At 43.5% G+C, this 25,176-nt stretch overlaps 1 protein-coding gene across 2 annotated transcripts in view; it reads left to right on the top strand.

Annotated features, from left to right (window-relative positions):
• The window catches only part of SPIRE1 (spire type actin nucleation factor 1), a 92,000-nt gene that overhangs the window by 31,908 nt on the left and 34,916 nt on the right, over positions 1–25,176 (top strand). For both annotated transcript variants that reach the window (XM_035125596.2, XM_035125597.2), the window contains exons 4-8: positions 15,227–15,352; positions 18,944–19,021; positions 19,395–19,559; positions 20,563–20,649; positions 21,606–21,735. In XM_035125596.2, the coding sequence (XP_034981487.2) occupies positions 15,227–15,352; positions 18,944–19,021; positions 19,395–19,559; positions 20,563–20,649; positions 21,606–21,735 (586 nt within the window). The remainder of the gene's footprint in view (positions 1–15,226; positions 15,353–18,943; positions 19,022–19,394; positions 19,560–20,562; positions 20,650–21,605; positions 21,736–25,176) is intronic.

Below are 25,176 nucleotides of genomic sequence, written 5' to 3'. Positions count from 1 at the left end.
GTGGGGAATTTTGCAGGTAGCATTTTAGATACATCAGGGAAAGTTGTTTAATAACTACCAAATCATACATGTTAATTAAAAAAAAGAACTTACTACAGCTGCAAATCAAAGAGGCCTGTTCAGTCAGTTTGTGCCACTGCAGCTACAGCAGCTGATTTGGCAAATTTGCTTTTCAAACTGAAATGCAGTGTAGCTCCTTTGGGAGTTTGAGTTGGCAAATTGGATATTCAAGATTACTTTCTCTAGTTTTTTTTGTTTGGCAGGACATTAACTAGGAGCTCTGCACTGCTGTCTTGCTGCCAGCATGCTTTTCGTGCAGATACTGACAGAGAAGAAGCAAGTTGCAGCATAAATCCTTGGTTGAAAATATTCACTGAATGTTGGGGTTGTTTGAGGGGAGAAATCTCAGTCAGCCTCTCACTGAGAGAAATTGAGGCCAGGAACTCAATAAAAAGTATTTTAGAAAACTGAGGGCTAAATTAAATTTGGCTGCAACACCTTTTCTGTTTAAGTCTCAAACAATATACAGTTGTACCTCAGGTTAAGAACTTAATTCGTTCCGGAGGTCCGTTCTTAACCTGAAACTGTTCTTAACCTGAGGTACCTCTTTAGCTAATGGGGCCTCCCGACGCTGCTGTGCCACCGCTGTGCAATTTCTGTTCTCATCCTGAAGCAAAGTTCTTAACCTGAGGTACTATTTCTGGGTTAGTGGAGTCTGTAACCTGAAGCATCTGTAACCCAAGGTACCACTGTATGGAGAACTAAACCACCTCTCCTTCCTGATTTTAAAGTAAGAAGGGATATGCTGCTGAGAGTAATGTAGCTACTGGTAGTACTCAAAAATATTATCAGTAAAGGGAATTGATTGCTATTGCAAAATTATTCTCACATCAGAACATTTGTTTGTGTGTGTGTGTTTGTTTGTTTGTTTATCCCTTCCTCCCAATAGTGCCTAGGGTGGCAATAAAACATCCCAATCTCAAGATTGTTTAAAAACCTAAGAGTCCAACTAGATCGGGTCAAGATGCCATCCAGTCTAGCACTGTTCTCACAGTGGCCCACCTGATGCCTATGGGAGGCCCACAAAAAGGCCCTCAGCAACTGGTATTAAGAGGTATATTGCCTATGACAGCAGAGAGGAAGAACATAACCATCATTGCTACTAGCCCACTGATAGTCCTTATTCTCTGTGAATTTGTCTTATCCCCTTTTAAAGGCATCCAAGTTGGAGGTCATCTTGTGGGAGCAATTTTCATGTGCACTGTGTGAGGAAATATTTTATTATATCTGTCCTGAATCTTCCAGCATTCAGCTTTCTTGGTTGTGAAGTAGATATGAACACTTCTCTATGATGTATTTGAAAGGCATTGTGATTGGGAACTAATATTTGCAGTTGTCTTTTTATGATGTGCTGATATGTTCCTGTGCAGGGAGATGGCAGCTTTTTAAAATAGTTAAGTTAAGCCTCCACACCACTGTTTTTAATGTAAAAAAATGTGAAAGATGACATCAGATAGACCTCATTGTCTTACCTAGTTTGGCCCTTAGTGACATAGCAGTGTTATAGCCACTTGTCAAAACAAACCTACCGGTAATTGCAAAGCAGAATGAAGTGCCTGTCTTTCAGACAGACAAGTTGTACTGATCAGTTCCAAAGCTGATCTGATCTGTCTGTGAGTTCATCTCATGGTACAAACACCTTTGCTGTCCAGACTTTAACACTAATAAGTACACTGTGGAATGGGTTGCATCTTTCAGTTTCACTATCAGCATGATGGTGTTAAATCCACCCAGGCAAATTGGATAAGACAGCAAATAATCTGAATTGAGGATCAGCAAGTCAATCTCTTCTTTTCATCCCTGAGCATAGACTTTACTGTCCTTAAAGTTTTAGCTGTGCTGATTAAAGAGCGGCTCTAGAGAAAATCACAGAAATTGGAAAAGTAACACAATTAATAGTCTTCTGATGTTTGCCACTATGACTGACAGAGCGATTAACATTTTATTTGAAATATGTACAGTGGTACCTTAGGTTACAGACGCTTCAGGTTACAGAATCCGCTAACTCAGAAATAGTACCTCGGGTTAAGAACTTTGCTTCAGGGTGAGAACAGAAACAGTTTCAGGTTAAGAACAGATCTCCAGAACGAATCAAGTTCTTAACCCGATGTACCACGGTATATTAATTTTCCTTTTTCAGTAAATAAGGACAAAATACATTATTCAGCAGTTCTTGAATAGCTTGTGCGATGCAAAGTCATAGCTGCTGTATACATTTCAGTAAAAACAGTTAACAAGCAAAGAATGACAAAGCAAACAGAAATTTATAAATCCATCAGTAATACAACAGGAGTCTGGGCAGTGTTATGGAACTTCTCCTTTTCACACTTTGAGTTGGAAAGTCTCCAGAAGCCAGGCATGATGTACAGATAATGTGGGAATAAAATACATTCTTGTGAAAGTAATGGGTGATCATGAAATATTTGCATCTTAAGTAACTGTCTATCACAGAATGGCCAACAATAATTGTCCATGGAAATGTCATCCATGGAAATGTCAACCATCGGCATTTAACATTCCTCTTGTTTCTGGCTTAATTCTTTAGGTATGCCTTAAATTTGCAGCTTCACTGGAAGCATACTATCTGATATGCTTCCACAATTGTTAGTAACCACAGAAAGAAAACTTATCAGAATAAGCTGTTCAGACTTATTTTTCAGAATTTACTTCACCTTTTAGGTATTACATTTGCTGACTGTGTAGTCTGGGGTTTTTTTATTGGAAACAATAGTTGTGTGTTTTGTAGAAAGGAAATATTATACACCAGATTATTGTTTTTGAAGCACATTATAGCATTAGTTACCTTTGAATTATGATTTTGAGACTTGGAACTAGCAAGTTCTTGTTCTTGTTCTCAATTCTAGTTCTTGTTGTTCACCACCACCTTCCATCCTGTATTTTGTTGAATGATTCATATTATCTGCATGATAGTTTAAACTTGATTTCTGTTTGTAATGGCATCCTATGCAAACATGATTTTAAATCATTGTGCTGTAGAAGTACATAGAAAACTGTACCTCTTAGCATAGAGTTTGTGTTCTAGTGTTTCTTCCTTTGGTTACAGTAGACAACAGTCCAATTGATTCTGCTATAGCTCTGAGGTTGGAGATCCAAGTTTTCACTCACATTGTGGAAAATTCCACATATTAGTCTGCCAGTGCAAACCTGTTTTGCTTCTGTTATCCTTATTTCTTAAGTAAATTTGAGAAGAATGGAGCCCTAATGATTCCAGTTAATCTCAGAATCCTTTCAGTATTAAGCTCATCTCTGCTGAGGACACATGCCTTATTGTCTAAAAAATTTAGGGGGAACTAAGCATGACATTAAATGCATTAAATGTGTGCATTTAGTGCACACATTTGGAATGCATAGACCAGGGGTGTCAAACTCAAATTCATCGGGGGCCGCATCAGCAGTTTGGTCACCCTCAAAGGGCCGGTTGTGTCTGTAGGACTATGTGTCCACTCTTTATTATCATAAATTATTGTCACTGCATTCAATTATTACTGTTTTTTGTAATAATGTAAGCTCATTCCCGCCCCCACGCGGATCACATTCCTGCGTCGTGGCGCGTGTGTGGGAGGGGATGTAAATGAGGGAAAATTGAACAAGAGGTGGGGATCGACGGCTTCCGGGGGGGGGGCTCAACTAAACCTTCGGCAGGAAGGAGAAAGCCACTGCTGGGATTAAAAACCTGCAGATGGAAAGAGGGCTTCCCTCTCCCGCCCTGCGCACACCCAAACCCCGCTTGGCAGGATGCCACACGCTGCAACCCACCCCATGCTTTGGAGAGGGGCAGGAACATGCGGTGCAGTGCCAACTCCCTGCTTTGCTTTTGCATCCTCCCTCCTCAGCGCCAGAGTCCCTTCCCCTCGCGCTGAGGGAGGGCAGCGGATTTCTCGAGGAGGAAGGCGGCGGCAGCCCCAGTGGACGTGCATCTTCGCCTCAGAGCTGCTCTTCCCCCCACCCGCGCTGTTGTCGTCTTCGCCGTCGCCTCTCCCTACCGGGACTGCAGGCAGAAGAGGCTTGAAAACCTCCCCCCCCCAAAAAAATTCCCCTCCCACCTACTCAAACCGCGAGGCGACTCCATCTGGAGCCCTACATCACGAGGGGCTGAGAGGAGGCGGCGGCAGAGCGGGAAGAGCAGGAACCCGTGCCGTCGCCGCCGCCTCCCTCCCGGCCACCCCCCCCCCGGGGGAGCAGCTCCGCCGGAACTGAGAAGCTAAAGGGCGGCTTGGGGGTGGGGGGCAGAGCAAAAGCCAGGCACCCTCCTGAGTGTCTATGAGGAGAAAACGGGGGAAGAGGGAAGAGAAACCCGGCTCAATCAAGAGAGCGGCTGTTGCGCTTCACCTATTTCCCCCTCAGGCTCACTCCGCGTCCCTTTCGCCCGCTCGCTCGCCCACCTCCCGGATGCAGCCGAGGAGAGGAAGGGAAGCGGCGGGCGGCGGCTCCCCAGTGCCGCCTCACTCGCTCTCGGAGACAACAGCAAAGCCCGCCAAAAAAAAATCCAGCGCTGCTCCGTCCCGGCACCAACTTTGCCGGAGGCGCCTGTAGGGCTTTCCTACCTCCTCGGTGGGCTTCCTCCTCCTCCTCCTGCATCTCACTTCCCCGTCTAGCCGCTGTGCCACCGCCTCCCTCAGCCTCATTCGAAATTGAAATTCCCTGGCCAGCGCCCCGGCCTCCGCCTTCAGCCCCGCCCCCGGTTTTGACCCTCGGCCAATTGCAGGCTCCAGAACTACTGTCAGCGGCCATTATTGGCGGCAGCTACGCGGGCCACATGACGAGGTCTGGCGGGCCGGATTAGGCCCCCGGGCCTTGTGTTTGACACCTGTGGCATAGACCATCCACTGTAAAGGAGAGCTGACCATTATTGGGATTGCACCAGTTGAAGAGGGGAATTTAATCCCTTTTCTCCTTTGCTTTGTGTCCTGAGGGAATATTGTTTCTTGGAAACTGCTCTTTCCTTTGGGAGGAAATCCCCATTTGGTGCTAACAGGAATAATAATTTCAGAAGGAGGATTTTCTTCAAACTGCAGTAAAGGAGGAGGAAAAGACTACATTCTCCTTTGTATGTTGGATGGGCATGCTGGGGGAAAGCAGTTTACAGTGGTCTTGCAATGTAGTCTACTGTTAATATTGCAGGTTGCAGATGAAGTTGAGGCTGCTTTGGATTCACAGTAAAATGTCCTTGTTTTCCAGCAAAAATCACTCTACTAAAATTGCTCTTTCAGACATTCTCCAAGGCCAAATCAAGTACACAATTGCATGCAGAAGCTTCATGCTCCATTGACTTGGATGCAGACTGGCTGCAGTATTAAATGTTCAGAAACCTTTTTTTAAAACAGAAAAAATGGGCATCACATAGAATCATAGAGTTGGAAGTGACCCAATAACACACAAATTACAGCAGTGGCATGCTGATTCGGGGTTTGTTCTTTTAGACCCTAATGCTCACATAACACAAGCATACTGACATTTCCTGGTTTTTGGGTGTAAAAATGTCGTAGGGAGGAATTTTGCTGAATTGGCAAAATGTCATGGAAAACCCGGATGTATGACAACACTAAAATCACTATTTTTGGTTTGTTTTTTTAAAAAAAGCTTAGGCTCTTCCTAACAAAAGCCTCAACAACTTTTACTTTTTGAAATATGGCAACCCTAATAAATGCCATTGTGACTTTGCTTATTTTTTAACCTTGAAATCTTTGCCTTTCAGATCAAATCTTAACAATAAACCATATAATTCATTCGTTCATTCATTTCATTTATAATATGTTTCCTGTGAAGCAATTAACAATAAAGCACCCATAAAAAACATCCACAACATAACAGGTAACAGTTTCATAGGGCTGGATCCATACTGCCTGTGAGCAGAAGGGGTCATTACCCATCAGTGGTTTCCTGTAGGACCAATGGTGTGAGGAGGCAAGCTTCATTTATTCTTCCTTGTCCTTGCAGTGCCTCACACTATTCCACTTCCTGGCTTCCTTCCTCCAGCACAAGCAGAACTCAGCTAAATGCAAGTCTGAATCCAGCTCTTAGGACTCATCCACACTTCTTTTCTGCTGCACTTTCTAGGCATAGGTCTGGAATTTCTAGGTCCATGTCTGAGCAGGGTTTTTTTGTGTGTTTTTTTGACCAACCGTTTGTTCTGAGTCAGCAGTAAATAGTGGGCTTTCCTGGAAAAAGCAGCAGTACAAAAAAACCCAACAACCACCACCACTTGGACACAGAAATCCAAGACCTGTGCCCTAGACAGTGTGGGTGAGCCCTTAGTCCCTCTCTTTTTTGGGGGGGGGGAGGGTTACCTGGGACTTTCCAAACCTTCTCAAACTCAAAGCTTCTCAGTTTAACCCATGCTGTGCTTTTAGTTGTTGTAGTAGATGCTGTATAGGAAATGATTATCAGTATGTTTAGCTGTGCACAGTAATGCAGTCAGAGACTTCAGTGTAAAAAGGGCCATGTTAGTTCTTTGACCAAGTTAGTAATTAATCTCAGCCACTAACCACAATGTTACTATACATTCCCTACCATAGCAGTTTATACGCAGCTGTGTCCTTGAGGTAATGCTAGGCTCGGCTTCTTTTGGATCCTCTTAAGAGGGTCCATACACCATCTGCTATCTCCCAGGTGGTTAATCCCTTCCCCCACACAGAGAATGCATTATCCCTGCGAAGTGCTACACTGAGCTACAATCTGAAACAAAATGTCATGTTATTTGATTCCACTGTTCTCCACCTTTTCTCCAGGACTGACTTTGTTTTAGTCACTGTTTAAAGCCATTCAGTCTACAAAGTATATTTAGTGCACTGAGTATCAAGGGAAGTCTGAAGATTTCATGTCATTCCTGGATAACACATTGTTTATAAGTACCAACACAGTATTAATTATGGTTACAATGGAAGCCAATAACCAGATTCCCCCCCCCTGAAGTTTCTTCCGCAAAACTTTGGTATTTTCTTCTAGACCCTATTAATTGAATTGGAGAGAATAAATTAACCCCCAAGACAAAAGGTTTACAAGTAAGGCGTTATCCCATGCATACACAAGTAGCTGTCCGTTGTTCTGGTGTCTTATAAAAAGCAAAATAACAACTTGCATCTGGTCATGCAATTCGAAATCTGTCTTTTGGCTGAGAAAACAATCTAGCAAAGGACAAAACATGTCCTACATACTGAGAAGCATTTTAATGTCTTACATAAGGATATATAAACTGCAGATCTGAATTCTAAAGCAATAGAATATGGCTGCACATTTTGCTTGCTTAACATTATGTAGTAGATTCATTTTATATGCCATTCTAATAATAGCTACCTTGCTCTGAAAATAGGCCTCTCCTCTAGAGTAAATTATTGCATATTTATTTATGAAATTTGTGGGCGTTTTGGAAGTATATTTTTATCCTGCTCTTTATTCATTACCAAGTATGATTATTACTATACAGTACACTATTGTGTCTAACATGTACTATTTGTTTCTTCCTTGCAAGACTTATTCTTTTTTAATTATATTTAAACTTTTAAAAATAGAAAAGAAAATGTCAGCTCAATTTTATTTTTATTTTAAAATACTCATATACTTCTTTTCTAGTTTAAAATGTAAAGAGTTATGCAAAAATGATCATTTTAAAATGTTTTTCATGTTGAATTTTAAATTGCTGTAACCCCTCTTGGGACCTTATGGTGAAGGGTGGTAAAAAATCAAAAAATAGAAGAATGACAATAATTCAGACTCTGCATGTATACTATAACTAGTTCCCACAAGGTACCTGTATATTTTCCCTTGTGGGGCAAAACACAGCTTTGTAGGGTAGCCAATTTAGACTGGGGGACACACAAACACCACCCTGTGCCATTGCCCCAATTTATGCTTGTGGCTTTTTAAAATTCATTACTATTAATTGATTAATCTTCTATTCAAGCATCTTAAAGTGATGCACAATAATGAAACCACCAAAAAGTAGATGTACTGTATTTAAAAAACAAAAGAATATAAAATCAATGCCCGTGGCAAAGTTTCCTTCATCCAGCTGTGAAGAACAAAAGTGTCTTCAGTTGTTTCCAGAAAGTGCAGATAGTGGACACCTGTCATATCTCGACAAGAATGCTGCTCCTTAGGTGGGAAACTACACCAAAAGTCCTGCTCCAAGTCACTGTGGAGCGGGCTTCTGGTGTTTTTGGAATTTCCAGCAGAAGCTCTCCCACATACTACAGTGACCTGCTGGGTATATAAGGGATAAAGCAGTTTCTCATATATATATATATATATATATATATATATATATATATATATATATATATACTGTATTTAATTATAGGAGAGCAGTGATGGTTCTCCTGTCTAGTTTGGCCCTAAGGCTGTCTAACAACATTTCTGGAGACCAGGTTATTCTCCTCCACTGCATTGCTGCCTTCTCTCACACAGAGGAAGCACAGGAGCTGTTTCAAGCAGTGCTTTTGAGAAGCGCTTTAATTACTGCTCATCAGCTAATGAGTGGGGATTAAATCCTGCTGCTTGGAACAGGGCATGCAGCCAATTCAGGATTAAACCCTCTCCTCTTACCTATCATCTGATATCGCCAGTGACGTCAGCTGATGGGCGACTTGGATAAAGTTGCCTTGTGGGCCAAATTGGACCTCCTGGCAGGCCAAGATTGGCCTGGAGCAGGAGGTTCCCCACCCCGATGTAGAAGAAGAGAAATGACTTAGGGAAGCGACAGCTGCCTGATTTTCTTATCACAAATGCCTGTGTGTCTGAAAGCATGGTATTAGTATCAGAGAGGAAAGGCAAGGACCAGTAAATAGATTTTAACCGTGTGAATAAAAATACACAACATGGAGGGTGTATGGCATGTTTCCATCTCCCATGGTTGAAGTGAGGGGCTCACATAAGGCCTTTGCCTCTGAAATTGAGATTTGGTGAAATGTGTTTTACCTTTCACTTCTACAGCAAATGCATGACGTTATTCAGGCTATATTTTTGCTGCTTAATCAGAGAATTGTCATTAGTTGGGCTTTTTGGTCCCATGGGAAAGAATTTTTTTCACTCTCTAGAGAAAAGAGAACAGTAATACAGCTCTTTTCACATGATGATTAGAAGTGGAAGCAAGCATGTATCTTTTGAACTCTGATCCCAGACAGACTGAGTTGTTATGGTGCAGATTTCAAGGCTTTATCTGAAAATGCTTATTTAGAAGCCAAGTGAGCTCTGAGAAGTCAGTCAGTTGTGAATATTTTGTTGTAATTTGGTTTCACTCTTGATGAAGTACATTCAAATGGAGCCAGAAGTTTTGTTTGATCTTTCCTGATAGTTGTGATTTCTGTTAGCACCAGGCTGGCTGGGAGAGTTGTGCTCCCTACTCAAATGAGAATGAACCCAGAGAGAGAAGCTGGCAAGACTCCTGAAATATACTCGGAGTCAAGAGTGAATTTCATGCTCTTTATTCAGCTCATAGTCATCAAGGAGGAGAAGAGAAGACGAATGGCTCTTTTCCCAAAACCATCTGCTTATATACATTATTTACACAATGGGCCTTGCGTGATTGGCTACTTCAGGGCTACACCTGTGGGCCAATTATATTGTGGATTGACTTTTGCCTGCAGCCTGATTGGCTGCTCCTACAGGCCAATCCGGTAGCAGATTCACTTCTGCCAGCCGCCTGATTGGCTGCTCCAGCAGGCCAATCAGGTTTGCGATTCACTTCCACCTGGAGTTGGATTGGGTAGCTCCCGCTGATTCTGAATCCTATTGTTCTAGGATTCAGCTCAGTACATAACACCCCTCCCCTCTAAGTTCCAGTCCTGCCCGGGAAGTTGCATTCGTAGTCCCCAAGGTCTGCTGGCCGCCTCCGTGTGCGTTGTGGCCTGGGGTGTTCCTTGGTCAGGGGTTCTGGTTCTGGCTCGTGTTCCGAGGCTGCTGGCTGTGCCGGGGCTGTTTGGTCTGGCGCCACTGAACCACTAGGTTGTAGCTCTGGTTCCGGTGTCCTTCCAGCCTCGGGGCGCCCCTCTGTGCCTACTGCTTCTGCTTCCTCTGCCCACCCCTCTCGCTCTACAGGCCTCACTGCCCTGCTGTCCCCTTGGGACCCCTCTGTCCCGCTCTCCTCCCGGGTTCCTCCTGGGAATCGTCGCCGTATCTGGTCGCAGTGGCGGCGCCAACATTGCCCCCCTTCCGTTAGTACCTCGTACGACACGGGACCGGTCACCTTGGTGACTGTGGCGGGTACCCATGCTGGGCCTGCCCCAAAATTCTTTGCATACACTGGGTCCTGGGCCACAAATGTCCGGGGGTTCCTGCCTTTCCCCACCACTACCTCATCCTGAGCTCTGTCGGGGTGAAGTCGGTCCAGTCTAGTTGCAAGGCGCCGGCCCATTAGTAATTCAGCTGGGCTCCGGCCCGTCGTTGTGCTTGGGGTGCTGTGCTGTGCTAGAAGAAATGCAGCAAGGCGGTATTCCCAGTCCCCTTGTGTCATGCGGCGGAGGCTGTCCTTGGTGGTCCGCACCATGCGCTCCGCTTGGCCATTGGTGGCAGGGTGGAATGGTGCTGAGCGGATGTGGCGGATGGCGTTCTGCGCTGTGAAGGTCTGGAACTCCTCTGACGTGAATGCGGTTCCATTGTCCGAGACGAGGGTGTCAGGGAGTCCGTGGGTCGCAAACAGCTTACGTAGTACCCGGATGGCTGCCGCCGTAGAAGTGGATGGTACCAGTGCGACCTCCAGCCATTTGGTGTAGGAATCCACCACTATGAAGAATGTTTTTCCCTGGAAGGGGCCAGCGAAGTCCACGTGCAAGCGTGACCATGGATGTCGGGCGGACTCCCAGGGCTGGACTGGGGCCCTTGGGGGATCCGGGCGGGATTCTTGGCAGGTCTGGCAGTGTTGGACCCAGGCCTCTATCTCTCTGTCAATCCCCGGCCACCACACATAACTCCTGGCAAGGGCCTTCATCCTCACTACCCCTGGGTGTGTCTCGTGTAGGGCTGTGAGGACCCTTTTGCGGAGGGGCTGGGGAACAACAACCCTGCTTCCCCATAACAGGCACCCCTTGTGGGCCGACAGTTCATGTTTGCGGTTTGTGTAGCCAGCGAATTCTGGCCCGGGGCTGCTGCTGGGCCATCCTCGCCACACCCAGTCCAGGACCCGGGAGATGACCCTATCTTTTGTGGAATGGTGCGCAACTTCTTGTGCCTGAATGGGTCGGTCGGGAAGCAGCTCCAGGGTCATAACCTCTTGCGCAGGCGCTGGGTCGGGGCCTGTTTCTGGTAGTGGTAGTCTGCTGAGGGCGTCTGCGTGGCCCATCGCCTTCCCAGGGCGGTGGATTAGTGCATACTGGTAGCCGGCAAGGAAAATTGACCACCTGAGGACACGTGGAGACAACACTTGGGGGGTCTGCTTCTCAGGGGCAAACAGGCCAAGCAACGGCTTGTGGTCAGTCACTATGGTAAAGGGCCGCCCGTACAAGAAATCATGGAATTTTTTTACGCCCTTCACGATTGCCAGACCCTCCTTGTCAATCTGTGAGTAGTTTCGTTCGGCTGCAGCAAGCGTCTGGGAGAAGTATGCCACCGGCACCTCTCTTCCATCCGGGAGTTGGTGTCCCAGGACAGCGCCGATGCCATAGGGAGAGGCGTCGCATGCCAGCACCACTGGCAGCCTCTCGTCGAAGTGTGCTAAGACCGAGTTCGAGACGAGCAAGTCCTTGACTGCCTGGAATGCGGCCCTTTGTCGCTGGCCCCACACCCAAGGGGCCCTTTTATCTAGGAGTCTGTGTAGGGGCTCCGCTACCGCTGCCTTATGGGGAAGGAAGGCATGGTAAAAGTTCAATAGTCCCAAGAATGACTGAAGTTCGGGCTTGCTCTTGGGCGCTGGGGCCTCACAAATGGCCCGTACCTTGTCACCGGTTGGATGGACCCCTTCTGCGTCCACCTTAAATCCCAGAAAGTCCACCTGCAGCACTCCCAGTAAACACTTTTCCCGCTTCACCTTGAGGCCCGCCGTCTGGAAACGGTGCAGGACGGAGCGGAGGCGGTCCTCAAATTCCTCTGGTGTGGGCCCGGCGATCAGTACATCATCGGAGAAGGGGGTGACACCAGGAATCCCTTTAAGGAGAGAGTCCATTAGATTCTGGAATATGCCTGGTGCCACGCTAACGCCAAATTGCAGCCGCTTTACTCTGAATGCCCCTCTGTGCGTCACAATCGTCTGAGCCTCTGCTGTGGCTTCGTCCACAGGCAACTGTTGATACGCTTGGGCCAAGTCCAGTTTGCCAAAGATTTTTGACCCAGCCAGGGTGGCGAGGACATGGCTGACCACTGGCACTGGGTATGCATGGGCCGTGAGAGCCTTGTTTATGGTGCATTTGTAGTCTGCACAGATGCGGACCGAACCGTTAGGCTTGACGGGTGTGACAATTGGAGTTTCCCAGGGGGCGTTGGGCACTGGCTCCAGCACTCCTTGCTCCACAAGCCGGTCCAATTCCTCGTCTATGCGGGGTTTCAGGGCAAACGGGACCCGGCGGGCCTTGTGCCTGATGGGTCGTACAGCGGGGTCTAGCTGTAGGGCAATGGGGGGTCCTGTATATCGTCCCAATGCCCCATCGAAAACCCCTGGAAACTCTTTGCATATGGCGTCCACGTCCACTTGTAAGCTAGTGCGGTTCACCCCGGTAACGGCTAGCCCCAGAGGTCCAAACCATGCCAGTCCCAGTAAGCTAACGTAGGGGCCCTTAACTACCAGCAAGTCCAATTGTTGCTTTCGCCCTCGATATTGCACCCTGAAGGTCCCCACCCCCATAGTAGGGACCTTACGTTTCTGGAAGTCCCGGAGAGTGAATGGGGCCGGCCTTAGTTTGGGACCCCCATTAGGGCACAGTTCCCTTAATGTTCGGGCCGAGATTATGGATAGAGTTGAACCCGTGTCCAGCTCCATGCGGCATGGGGCTCCCTCTATCTGTACCTCTATATAAATTTTCTCTGTGCTGGGATGGGGCAACTGGAATACCTGGTAGTCCGTGATCTCCGTCGAGTTGCCTTGGTGCATGGTGCCGTGTGACCTGGGGCTCCTGGGTCGGTCATCTGATGCTTGTCGACGGGTGAGTCGAGCCCGACACACCCGGGCGATGTGTCCCAATTTTCTGCACTGCCTGCACTCTGCGTTGCGGAAACGACAGGTCCTCCTCTCGTGGTTCTCCCCGCAGCTTGCACAGTTCCCTCCTTCTCGTCGAGGCTGCTGTGGTGTGTGTGCTGCTTGAGTGCGCCGCTGTACTCGGTGTACTTCCTCCCTGTCAGATTCGGATTCGTCGGTGAGGTCTTCGTGGTAGACCCTCGGTTGGGATGGCGGGGCCGGTCGTGCCTCTTGCGTTGACCTCTCGGCGGCTTCGGTTGCCAGGGCTTCCTCCAGAGCAATCTGGAACGTGAGGTCTTTTTTGGCGTAGAGGCGTCGTTGCAACATCTCATCCCTCAGGCCACCGACGAGGCGGTCACGAAGCATGTTCTCCAATTCTGAGAAGTTGCATAACCGGGCGGCTTGGCGGAGGGAGGTCACAAACCCAGTTATGGTTTCCCCCGGGGCTTGCCGTTTTGCGTAGAAGGCATTTCGGCAAGCTACCACCGAGGGCTGTGGTGAGAAGTGCTCCTTCAGCCGTTCCATTATTGTTCTGTAAGAGACGGTAGCGACATCTCTAGGTGCAAGGAGAGCCAGGGCGATTTCAAACGTCTCCTCTCCACAGACGCTGAAGAATGTCGCCCTCTTCATGGCATCGTTGGTGACTTCTTTCGCTTGCAGGAGGAAGTTGAAACGGGCGGCGTACCCTTCCCAGTCTCCTGATGCTGGTTTGAATGGCGAGAAGCTGCTGTCGGTTGCCATTCTGGGTTCCTTGGGTCCTGGAGCTGAAGCCTGGATGCACGGTGCGATGCAGCGGTGCAGCAGGTGGCGGTGCTGCGGTGCAGTGCGTGGTGGCGGTCAGCTCAGCAGGATCCCACCTTCGTCGCCAGTGAAATATACTCGGAGTCAAGAGTGAATTTCATGCTCTTTATTCAGCTCATAGTCATCAAGGAGGAGAAGAGAAGACGAATGGCTCTTTTCCCAAAACCATCTGCTTATATACATTATTTACACAATGGGCCTTGCGTGATTGGCTACTTCAGGGCTACACCTGTGGGCCAATTATATTGTGGATTGACTTTTGCCTGCAGCCTGATTGGCTGCTCCTACAGGCCAATCCGGTAGCAGATTCACTTCTGCCAGCCGCCTGATTGGCTGCTCCAGCAGGCCAATCAGGTTGCGGATTCACTTCCACCTGGAGTTGGATTGGGTAGCTCCCGCTGATTCTGAATCCTATTGTTCTAGGATTCAGCTCAGTACATAACAACTCCCCTGTTTACATAATGTGACCTCTGAATGTAGATGGAAATGCTCTAATCTTCTTAGTGATCTAAGCAAAAACTGAACACCGCAGCCCAGTTTCTAGGCATCCCAGAAGCTGTTTGAAAATAAAAACTTCCCATAGAAATTTAGTTAAGCAGCACTTCCACTTCTGTTTTTTGCTCCTGTTGTACTGTATTCAGCTTATGTACAGACCGTATCACATTCCAGTCTTATTCCATGTCTACCAAGTGATAGAATAATCAAATTACATGATAAGCATGCATTGTAGGTAGTACAAATGGTATGTGGGTGCGTGCATGCACACATTTGTATACAGTATTTGATAATATTTTAAGTGCAGGCATTTTAGGTTCTCTTTCTAAATGGCTCAGGACCACAATATCTCAAGGACCACACATGAACCAACCTGGACCCTGCAATCATAATCTTTGTGTGCCCATTCCACCAGAGCCCCAGAGGTCAGCAGCAAAAGAACAAGCCTTTTCTGTGGTGGTTCCCTATTTATGGAATGCTCTCCCCAGGGAGGGTTGCCTGGCTCCTTCATTATGTATCTTCAGACGCCCAGCAAAAATGTTTCTCTGTAACTATGCCTTTGGCTGATTGAACATTCTATAGCCCTTAAATGTGTTTGTAAGAAGGGCATTATTGGTTTGTTTTTGTTTTTTGCTTTATATATTTTGTGATCTTTGTGATCTTTAGATGAAGGGCAGTATACAAATGTAACTATAATAATAATAGAGCAAGAACAATGATGCTTATATCACTAAAACATTTGTTTCCCCCTAGCTCTGTGCTGCTCATCTACCAACTCGATCAGATGCACCAAATCACTATCAAGCAGTGTGCCGGGCACTATTTGCAGAAACAATGGAGCTGTACACATTCTTGGCCAGAATTAAAAGTGCAAGAGAGGTAAGCATGGTAAAAGTCATGAGTGTTTGCTTTACTCATTTTTTAGACTTGTTTTGTTCTTCTGTACACTAATATGTACACACAGTGTGTCAAAAAGGTAATTTTTGCCAGAATAGCCTGGAGGCCATTCTGTTGTAATGATGATGCTTCCCACTGGACTTGATAGGTAGGATTTTTAGAGCTTTTCCTTGTCCTCTTCCAGACCTACTCTACCTATGGCTTTTACTCTCTCTGGAAATATTCCTATATTCAAACCTTTCTAGTGATATGAAATGTTCCCATAGTGATATGTAAATGGTTTTCCTTATTTTTGTCTGCTCTCCTCTTCCATGCTCTGCTGTGTGTGTATATTGGACTCTTTGGGTTCCTCAATGTATTTTCTCTTCCTGGATTCTCACCCTTCATTTGTGTGCCCCAGTCAGGGCAGTTTGTGTGTGGTTTTGCCCTTCCTTTTCCTCTGTCTCCTCCTGGGAGGCGGGGGGGTGGGCAACTGGAGCTGGTTTCCCAGTGGCTCATTCAAACTGGTCCTATTTCTTTTTGTTATTCCTCTTCAACAATATTTCTGTTCTTCAGTTTCAACAGATTTATCCTCTTGTCTATTTCGTTTCATTTCATACTCTTACAGTTTCAACTTTGCTCAGTATCTGGGTACTGCACATAAGAAACTCTCAGCTAAATAAAAATAAAGGGTGGTATTCAGTGCTAGTTCTACTCAGAGTAAATTCATTGATGTTAATCACTTAGGTTCATTAATTCCATCGGATCTACTCTACAACACAAATTAATTATGCAGGCATTGTGATAAAATTAAATATTTAAGGGTGAAATTCAATACAACAATAAATAGATTGTTCAATCACTACAAGCATTTCTGCTGGACCAGCAGAATTATCTCCCCTCTCCTCCCACTGTATGCTGTACTGGGGGTTTTCCTGACCCTCCAGAGCAGATTTGTGTGACGCATGGAGGATGCTTGGGAAGAGGGGAAAGCCTCATTGCACTAGCAGGAATCCTTGTGCTGGCTTCCACTGGAGGAACAGGTTAACTGAATCCAGCCCTAAGAGTGAATGAAATATGTAATGGGATCAAATACTTAAATATGCACATACTTAAATATGAGACAAATGCTGAGCTTTCATAGAATAGTGGAACAGTTAATATTAAGCACACATTTGCAAATATAGTAGAGAAATTTTGAATGAAAGTTAGATATTAAAATGGCACTCTGATTTTGGTAACTTTAGCCTTTTGACGACAGAGATTTGACAGTGACTTGCAGTACAATCCTAAACTTATTTACTCAGACGTAAGTCCTACTTAATTCAGTGGAGCTTACTTCCAGGTAAGTGAAGTTAATATTGCAGCTTTTAGCATTTCTCTTATAAGTGGTCTGTTAGAAACATTGATAGACTTAAATTTGTGGTGACCAGAAAGCTCTTAAAATAACTGCTCTCTGGAGAGGTTTAGAGTGTGCGCTATGATTTAATGCTGCAGTGACCTTTGGTTCAATAAAGAATGAGCCATTTCCTGTCAATTCAACAAATCTCATTTGAGGATTCAACTTCTGTTCAATGTCATCCACAGGGTCTATTTTTTCCTGCTGATATGATAAAACTAGAATGTGTAGAGATGTATATAATTTGTGTGGTGAGCCTGCTGTGGAAGTGCACTCATTGCATTTTGTTCAGAATTACAAACCTTTCCCCCCCCAGATTGAGTTCAGTAGAAACTTGTTCTGCATAATTTTTGCAGACGCTGACTGTGCACATGACTAATTTGCTGGAAGTAGTGATGTCATTAAACCTCTTGCCATGAAACTTAGTGCACTAATGTTCATTTTCATTACTTTTCATCATAATAAAACAGTCAGGGTGAATTGGTTTTACAATTCTGTAATACAAACAGCACAACAAAACGCTTACTCAATAGACTTTACACATCAAGCATCCAAACTGTCTATTACCTGTCCTTTTGTATAGAAAGCAGTAAAACTTGAGCAAATCTTCTTTAAAATAAAGAAGGAAATACAATCTCTCTCAATGGCTCAAGCTTTCAAATGATCTCAAGGGAGATTTCCCTGTATTATCTTTCCCAACAGATGCCAACCTTTTCTGGGATCATTAAATTTTCAGCAGCTTTTTACAACATGTTCTTAGCAAAAAGTTAGTTTATTTACCCGAAACAACAGTGAGTGAAATTCAGGTTTTAGTTAGGTGAAATTATAATGGAATGTGTCACATTATTTATACAAAACTTTCAATTGGCAGTGGTGCAGAGATTTCTAGTGTTAAGCAGAGCAGAGTACAATCAAATCTCCTTGGTGGAAAGATTCATATATAGATGCAGGAAATAATAAGGAAACAATAGAAGGGGGACATATGCACATGGCTTCATCTGACAGAAACTGTGACTATTATGACATTATTACATCAAGTTAAATAAAGTACCTTTAAAAAGGTCAGGTCTAGAAATCTAGTGATAAACCAATTTAAACAACAGATGAACAGATTTCATTCCTTATATTACAAGTATATAAGGTTGATTATAAGGTAAAGGTAAAGGGACCCCTGACCATTAGGTCCAGTTGTGACCGACTCTGGGGTTGCGGCACTCATCTCGCATTATTGGCCGAGGGAGTCGGCATACAGCTTCCAGGTCATGTGGCCAGCATGACTAAGCCGCTTCTGGCGAACCAGAGCAGCACACGGAAACGCCCTTTTACCTTACTGCCGGAGCGGTACCTATTTATATACTTGCACTTTGACATGCTTTTGAACTGCTAGGTGGGCAGGAGCTGGGACCGATCAACGGGAACTCACCCCGTCACAGGGATTCGAACCGCCGACCTTCTGATCGGCAAGCCCTAAGCTTTGTGGTTGATTATAAGGTTGTTGTAAATATTACAACTAGTTAAGTGCTTTTAACATCTGAAAATGTTACACAAATGTCAGCTATTTATTATTATTAGTAGTAGTAGCAGCAGCAGTAGTAGTATGGTGAATAGCCTGGAGATAGGGCAGGATGTTCAAATACATTTCATATTAGGTATATGGGTACCCCACCAAAGAGGACCTCCTTCTCAACCTATAGACTTCACTTTTGGGGGCCCCAGTGTTAGATCATATAGATCTTCTAAAGGTAATAAATTTAACTGCCTAGAAGCAGCTAGCCAGTTGCACATGCTTCAAGGCTGATACCACCCTCTTAGATCTCAGGTCAGCAGTGTCATCCTGAATCAAGTCATGGATAACAACATTTTTAGCAACCACTGATCCAACACTGATAAGCCAGAGTCCATTATTGGAGTCCTGCATTGACATCAAACCCAGAAGGGAGAACTACAACAACTGTAACCCCTTTCATTAACCTTCTTGCCTGTGCCCCTCCTTTCTCTGTCTCTACCATTTTGATTCTGGGCCCCACTTTATTCATCATCTGTTGCCCACATTGCAAATATATTGGCTGAGATTCAAAGATGCCGTTCCATTAGTGTAAAACCTCTTTTGGTTATGAAAGTGCTGGTTCTGACCTATTCTGACCATACTGCTGCTGTTTCATTGCAACATATCTACCTTTTATTTTAACCTGCAGAATTTGAAGAAGATGCAGGAAATGGACAGAGGAAGAACTGATGACTCTGATCTTGATGATTTAAAAACTGCTGATTGGGTAATACTGCCTTGTAAATAATACACTAAGTATTGTGGCCAAATATTGTATACGATTGTGGAGTGTTTTTTTTTTTTTTACTGTTCATGTGTTTTTATTTATTGATAAGCATGTTTCCAAACCTCCAACTCTTTAAACATATTGTGGTAGTGTACAATAAAAACACCATAAATTTATAAACATCATCTATACAATTTCTATAATATCTATAAAAGCTTATAAATTTTTATGTTTAAAACCACAATTAAGAAAAAGTTATAAAAGTTAATTTAAACTAGTGATCATTATGTTTTGGATCAGCTTAGTTATTTTTCTTAGTGGGCTTACATTTGATCATGGATTCTGAAAAATATTAATGTTCTTGATTCTTCAGGCTCAGTTTTGGGTGCAGGTCATGCGAGACTTGCGAGATGGTGTGAAACTGAAGAAAGTTAAAGAACGTCAGTTCAATCCTCTTCCCATAGAGTATCAGCTCACTCCATATGAGATGCTGATGGATGATATTCGATCCAAACGCTATACCTTAAGGAAAGTTATGGTAAGCTGTGACAACACAAGTTAAAAAAGAAAAGACCACCTTTCACTGTGTCTTTTGGTGAAAATCAAGTTTATGATTCCACACATAGCCGTAGAATAGTGGTGGAGACCCTGCAGCTTTTATAGATGGCATTATACAGACCTCTGGACATTGCAGGCCCACTCTTGTTCTGTAGACCACTCCTCTAGAAATTACTTCCTCTTCCATGTTATGTGCAGAGACGGTTTTAAAGGCAGTGCGACTGGTTTGTCCGTGCTGGGTCCTGGTGCCACAGGGGATGCTGCAACAATGGTGTAGAACAGAGCACGAGAGGCAGGGGTGCTGAATTTTAGCATCGCATGGGGCGCCGCTGAAATTTGAGAGCCCAAAGGTCTGTGTGTGTGTGTGTGTGTGTGTGTGTGTGTGTGTGTGTGTGTGTAAGTAAAAGAGAGAAAGAAACAGACAGAGGGAGACACACACACACACAGAGAGAGAGAGAGAGAGAGACAGACAGACAGACAGACAGACAGACAGACAGACAGACAGACAGACAGACCAGACGGAAAAAGCCTTCTAGGGCATATAACACCTTTGAGGCTGGGAATCACAAGTGGGGAAAGTGCTCTTGCACTCATACATTCTGTTTGTGGCCTTCAGGCCTATATGAGAATAGAATGCTGGACCAGCAGCTGCTGTTATGTTCATTTTGGCAATTTGGGTGGATGGGTGAAATGCAGGCAATATGTGGGTGGAGGTTGCCAACACCTGCAGCAAGCAGAATTCGTCCCATTGTGCCTTGCTTCCTATTGGCTGTTGTGATAGTTCTGGATTTTTTGTCTGATTCATCAAAGATAATTCTTAATGTCAAACAACATGTTATTATCTTCAGCACCCCTTAGCTGATTGAAGACTGCTGATGCGTTTCAGTGATTATGATGGTTTTAGTTTGCATTGCCCTGTTTCCATTTTCAAATTACCAGATGATACAGATGTGCAGAAAAAACATTAGTTTTCTCTCTTTCAGGTCAATGGGGATATCCCTCCACGATTAAAAAAGAGTGCTCATGATATTATCTTGGACTTTATCCGATCTCGACCTCCATTAAATCCAGTATGTAATCTGATATGTGCATTTTCCCAGTTAAGATACAGCTTTTAAATATATTTTGTTTGCAACAATTATTTTTATTGATGCTCCTACCACTTCTCACCTGAAAAATGCTGTAGAATAGAAAACGCAAACATTTTCCATATAATCTATTCCCTTTCAGCTTTATAATGCTTACATAGAAAGTTAAAACAAGTAACACGAATACTTTTTAAATAAAACTCTTTGGTATTTTCACTTTCCTTCTAATCAGATTTCCCTGCCCACAATAAGACATTGCCTCTCTTAATTCCTCACACACTCATTGGACCATTTAACCAGGGGCAGCTATGCCCAAATGCACTTCCTCCTCTCAGTCATGCTATATTTTCCCCTTGGCATTCAACATATATAGGATTCAGACAAGCACTAACTTTATTGCTGCCAGACTCCCTGTTGAATTAATACACATTCCTTACAAACCTATTTCAGCTAGCCTTGTTTGCTTGCTGGGTTTTTTCATTCCTGACTCTGTCCACACACTTTCCAATATCAATTTTTATTTGCACCTGTATTTCTTGATTCAAGGAGGGAGAGGTTTTAATTCACTATAAATCATATTTCCCATTTAATTTGTATCCTCCTAGTTGTTTTTTTTAATCCTATCATGCCCAGTTCCTGAGGAATGTACCCTTTTTATTTGAAAAGGCCCACCAAAAAATTAGCTGCCTTTGCATTGAGCACTGAGGAGAAAAAGCATGAAGAAACAAAGTCTATCAGACCTGCTATCTTAAATTTGATCTTGTTTAGAACCGGTAAGGTTTATTATATAAGCCTGTCTGGATCAATGCCTGAATCCATCCCATAACCCTGTGTGTGTTTTAGTTTACAAAAGACTTCACCATGATCATAATTTGCTGTACCCATCTCTTGTGAAGTGTTTGGCATTAATTCTCTACTTTTGTATTAATATTCACAAGGCCTCTGCAAGAAAACTAAAACCAACCCCACCAAGACCACGTAGCCTCCATGAAAGAATACTGGAAGAAATCAAGTCTGAAAGAAAGCTGAGACCCGTCTCTCCTGACGAGATCAGGCGTAGCAGGCTAGGTATTTTGATTTTGATTATATTAGTCCTGGGTGGTACTCTGCTAATGAAATTATTCCATATTGCTAATGGCTTGTATCCAGTTGGTGTCCCTCCACTTATTGAAGGCTCATTGATGAAGCAGAGCATTCTATCAAGAGAACAGGGAATCATTCTCCAGTGATTTCCCACACACCTGCACACTGTTCTGAAATGTCCTTTCATGCTGATTTGGGGGTGTGGGGAATAAGGGGCTAAAGAGGGAAGGAAATTGCTAAACAAAACCCAGCCTGCTAATTTTGATAGGTGGTGGTTGTACCTAAGTTGCTTAATTCTTGCAGGTGTGAGAACCAGTATGTTCACTGAGCTCTCTTCATAAGAATAGTCATTAAAGTGAAATGGAATATCTGCAAGCTCAGGAACTCTGATTGCTTATTAAAAGGCACATGGGCTCTGTATTTATTAAAGTAATAATAATGATCAGTGATTTAGACCAGCTATTTCAATTTTCAGTTATTTCATTTTTCTTATGTTGGTCTAGGAAAATATAATTGCCACAATGATCTTTGTGTACACATGGAGTAGTTTCCCACTTATTTATTGACAAGTAGCAGTGGTTGCTTTCCTTTTGTACAAAGCAACATGTCACTTATTCTTTTGGTGTATGGGGTGTGTGTTTTTAACTTGTCTTTCAATTTCTGCACAGTAGTCCTACAGGATTCCATTTAAATGCAATAGTGTGATATCTAGTCCACATGTAACAGCTTGGAGAAGTGTGTGATACCTGTACCACTTTCTACAGTAATAAAAATCAAGGTAGATAAATGCTGGAGCATTGGACACACATCGTATCAAAAACTAAATAAAAACAAGTCAATGAAATTATGGGGCATTGATGCAACTGAAGAGAGATATTTGTTGTCTGACACTTAAAAAAAGACTATACAGTATAAGCATTTTCAAACTGAAATGCTGAAGCTCTCACACATTAAAACTTTTATTTAAAAGTCATAAAACAGCACCACCGTGAGAGGACTTGTGTATCTACTATTAATGTCACAGGCAATAAAGAAGGAAGTGCCTATAAATGGGGAAGGAACCATCTTCATCTTCATCCCCATCAGGGCACTAGGCTCCACCCATACCAGCACAGTGTTACTTTATCTTTTGTTGTTTTCACTGCTGCTGCCAGAAGGCAAAAAAAAATTGCTTAGGGAGGATGGATCTTTTCTTCCAAAGTGGAGTTTAGCAACCCCTAAATTATAGTGTCAGAATATTCAGTGTGAATACTATTGCTGTTCAAGTTATCTATTTACACATCCAGCTTTACAGTATATAATTATGCACCAGCAGTGCATACTCTGATTATCAGCAGTTGCCTCAGTTTTCATGAGAGTATATATAGTCAAGTGGTTAAAAGCATGAGTTGTAAACCAATAAGGTCCCTTTTCATGTCGTAGTTCAAGTTTTAGCATACTGGGCAGCTTTAGGCAGACCACCATATTTCAATCTTAATTCCACATCTGTAATTTGTGGATAATACCGGCCTACATTCCATGGTGGTTGTAAGGATTATGTGAAGCACTTTAAGCATTTAGAGAAAACACTATAATCACCAATAACCACTCTTTTTACAACCAAGATGACCTCATTCTCATCAAAAGAATGATAGATATCTTTGAAGAATAGTTATTTTGTGATGCATTTGGCAATTTACAGTTGGGAGTAGAGTCAGGGATTTTATGCCAGTACTAATAGTTAATTGAACAAACTATCTTGAGTATCTCTGCAATTGCATGGGCCTACCTTCTTGAAATGTAGTGCCATAATGTTTGCCACCCCACCCCCCGTATGTATTTATGCATGTATTTCTATTATAGTATAACTTTTCCAGCAGCATCTTTGTGGCAGGATATATATTTTACTTTACCAGTGATCCTAAGTACATTCATAGCCACTTCTAACACGACAAATTCCCTATACCAAAATAATTTTGAAATATAAAAGCTGAAAAAATGCAGGTCTGTTTTTCCATGTGTATATGCCACAGAAACCTGCTAGCAGTCAGAACTTCCTTGCAATTAAACATGTGATGCAACAAAAATGTGTATTTTTGTATGTGACAGTATACACAAAGATTTATATGCAATTTTCTACACTCATTTAAGTAATTTGTCATGTGTCAAGTGGCCCGTACTGGAATCTATGTAACTTCGGGCCAAATTAGGTATTAATCCTGCATGGAGGCTTCAGGAAAGCCTTTACTTGTGGCTATGTAATGTGAAGGCAGTGTAATGTTTAAAAGATTATCACCACATGTGCAGCCCAGTTATGCAGAGTATCTGTACACCACCATCATCCCTGATGAGAATGTGCAACAATGATAGGTATATTATAGACGTGTATATTGGGAGCTGCACATGCAGTGAAGATCTTTTAAATATCATACACACTGTGCTCTGCATGTGGAGTTAATATCAGCTAAACTGGCCCTTCCAGGGAAATATATGTTTAGGATCCAGGTGTTAATGTATTTGCAACCTTCCATGATGCTGTTGCAGTGTTTACACTTACACCTTTACTGCTGTAAAGAAAAAGTGTCTGACTCATTTCAGATTTAGATTGGCCTGTATAATAAAATTTGAAATGTCTCTCATTTAAACTAACCTTCTGTTTTCTTTGTGTTCCCTTAAAAACAGATTGTTTTTCTTTTGTCATTTTGATTTCTTTTCTTTTCTTTTTCCAGCAATCCGGCCTCTTAGCATGTCTTACAGTTTTGACTTGTCAGGTAAAAAGTGCTACAGCACCTGACGTGGTTATTGTGATAACTGTAAATTGTGTTCCATTCCATTTCTTTGTTTAATGTAAGAAAAACATCTGAAGGATGTTTTTCCAAATCCTAGTCTGCAGATTTTAAGATAAATTTAAATATCATCTGAAATACACACTACCTGTAAAATCATTAGCATTTGTATAAACATTTATTTTAAAAAATACTGTAGTTACCGTATAGAAGAGTGCACAGCTAGTGTAATATATTTGAGTAAATACCCATTACTCTGACTGGGAACACAAAGGGAAAGAGTAGCTCCTCTATGAAGAGAGGTTGCAGCATTTGGGACTTTGAGTTTAGAGAAAAAGTGAGTAAGCGGTGACATGATAGACAAGTATAAAATTATGCATGGCATGGCATAAATTTTTCAGAAAAGTTTTTCTCCCTTTCTCAAACACTAGTACATGAAAGATTCAGGACAGATAAAAGAAAGTACTTTTTCATGCAGCACAAAGTTATATGGAACTCACACCCATGGCAGGCAGTGATGGCCACTAACTTAGAGAGCTTTAAAATAGGATTAGATAAAGTCACGGAGGAAAGGGCTATCAAATGATGGCTCTTATCTGCCTCTACAGGGACCCAGGTGGCGCTGTGGTTAAACCACTGAGCCTAGGGCTTGCTGATCAGA

Source organism: Zootoca vivipara, chromosome 8 (genome assembly GCF_963506605.1).
Source record: "Zootoca vivipara chromosome 8, rZooViv1.1, whole genome shotgun sequence".
Lineage (NCBI taxonomy): Eukaryota > Metazoa > Chordata > Lepidosauria > Squamata > Lacertidae > Zootoca > Zootoca vivipara.
The sequence above is the reverse complement of the archived record's forward strand: the minus strand, read 5'-3'. Positions and strand labels throughout refer to the sequence as shown.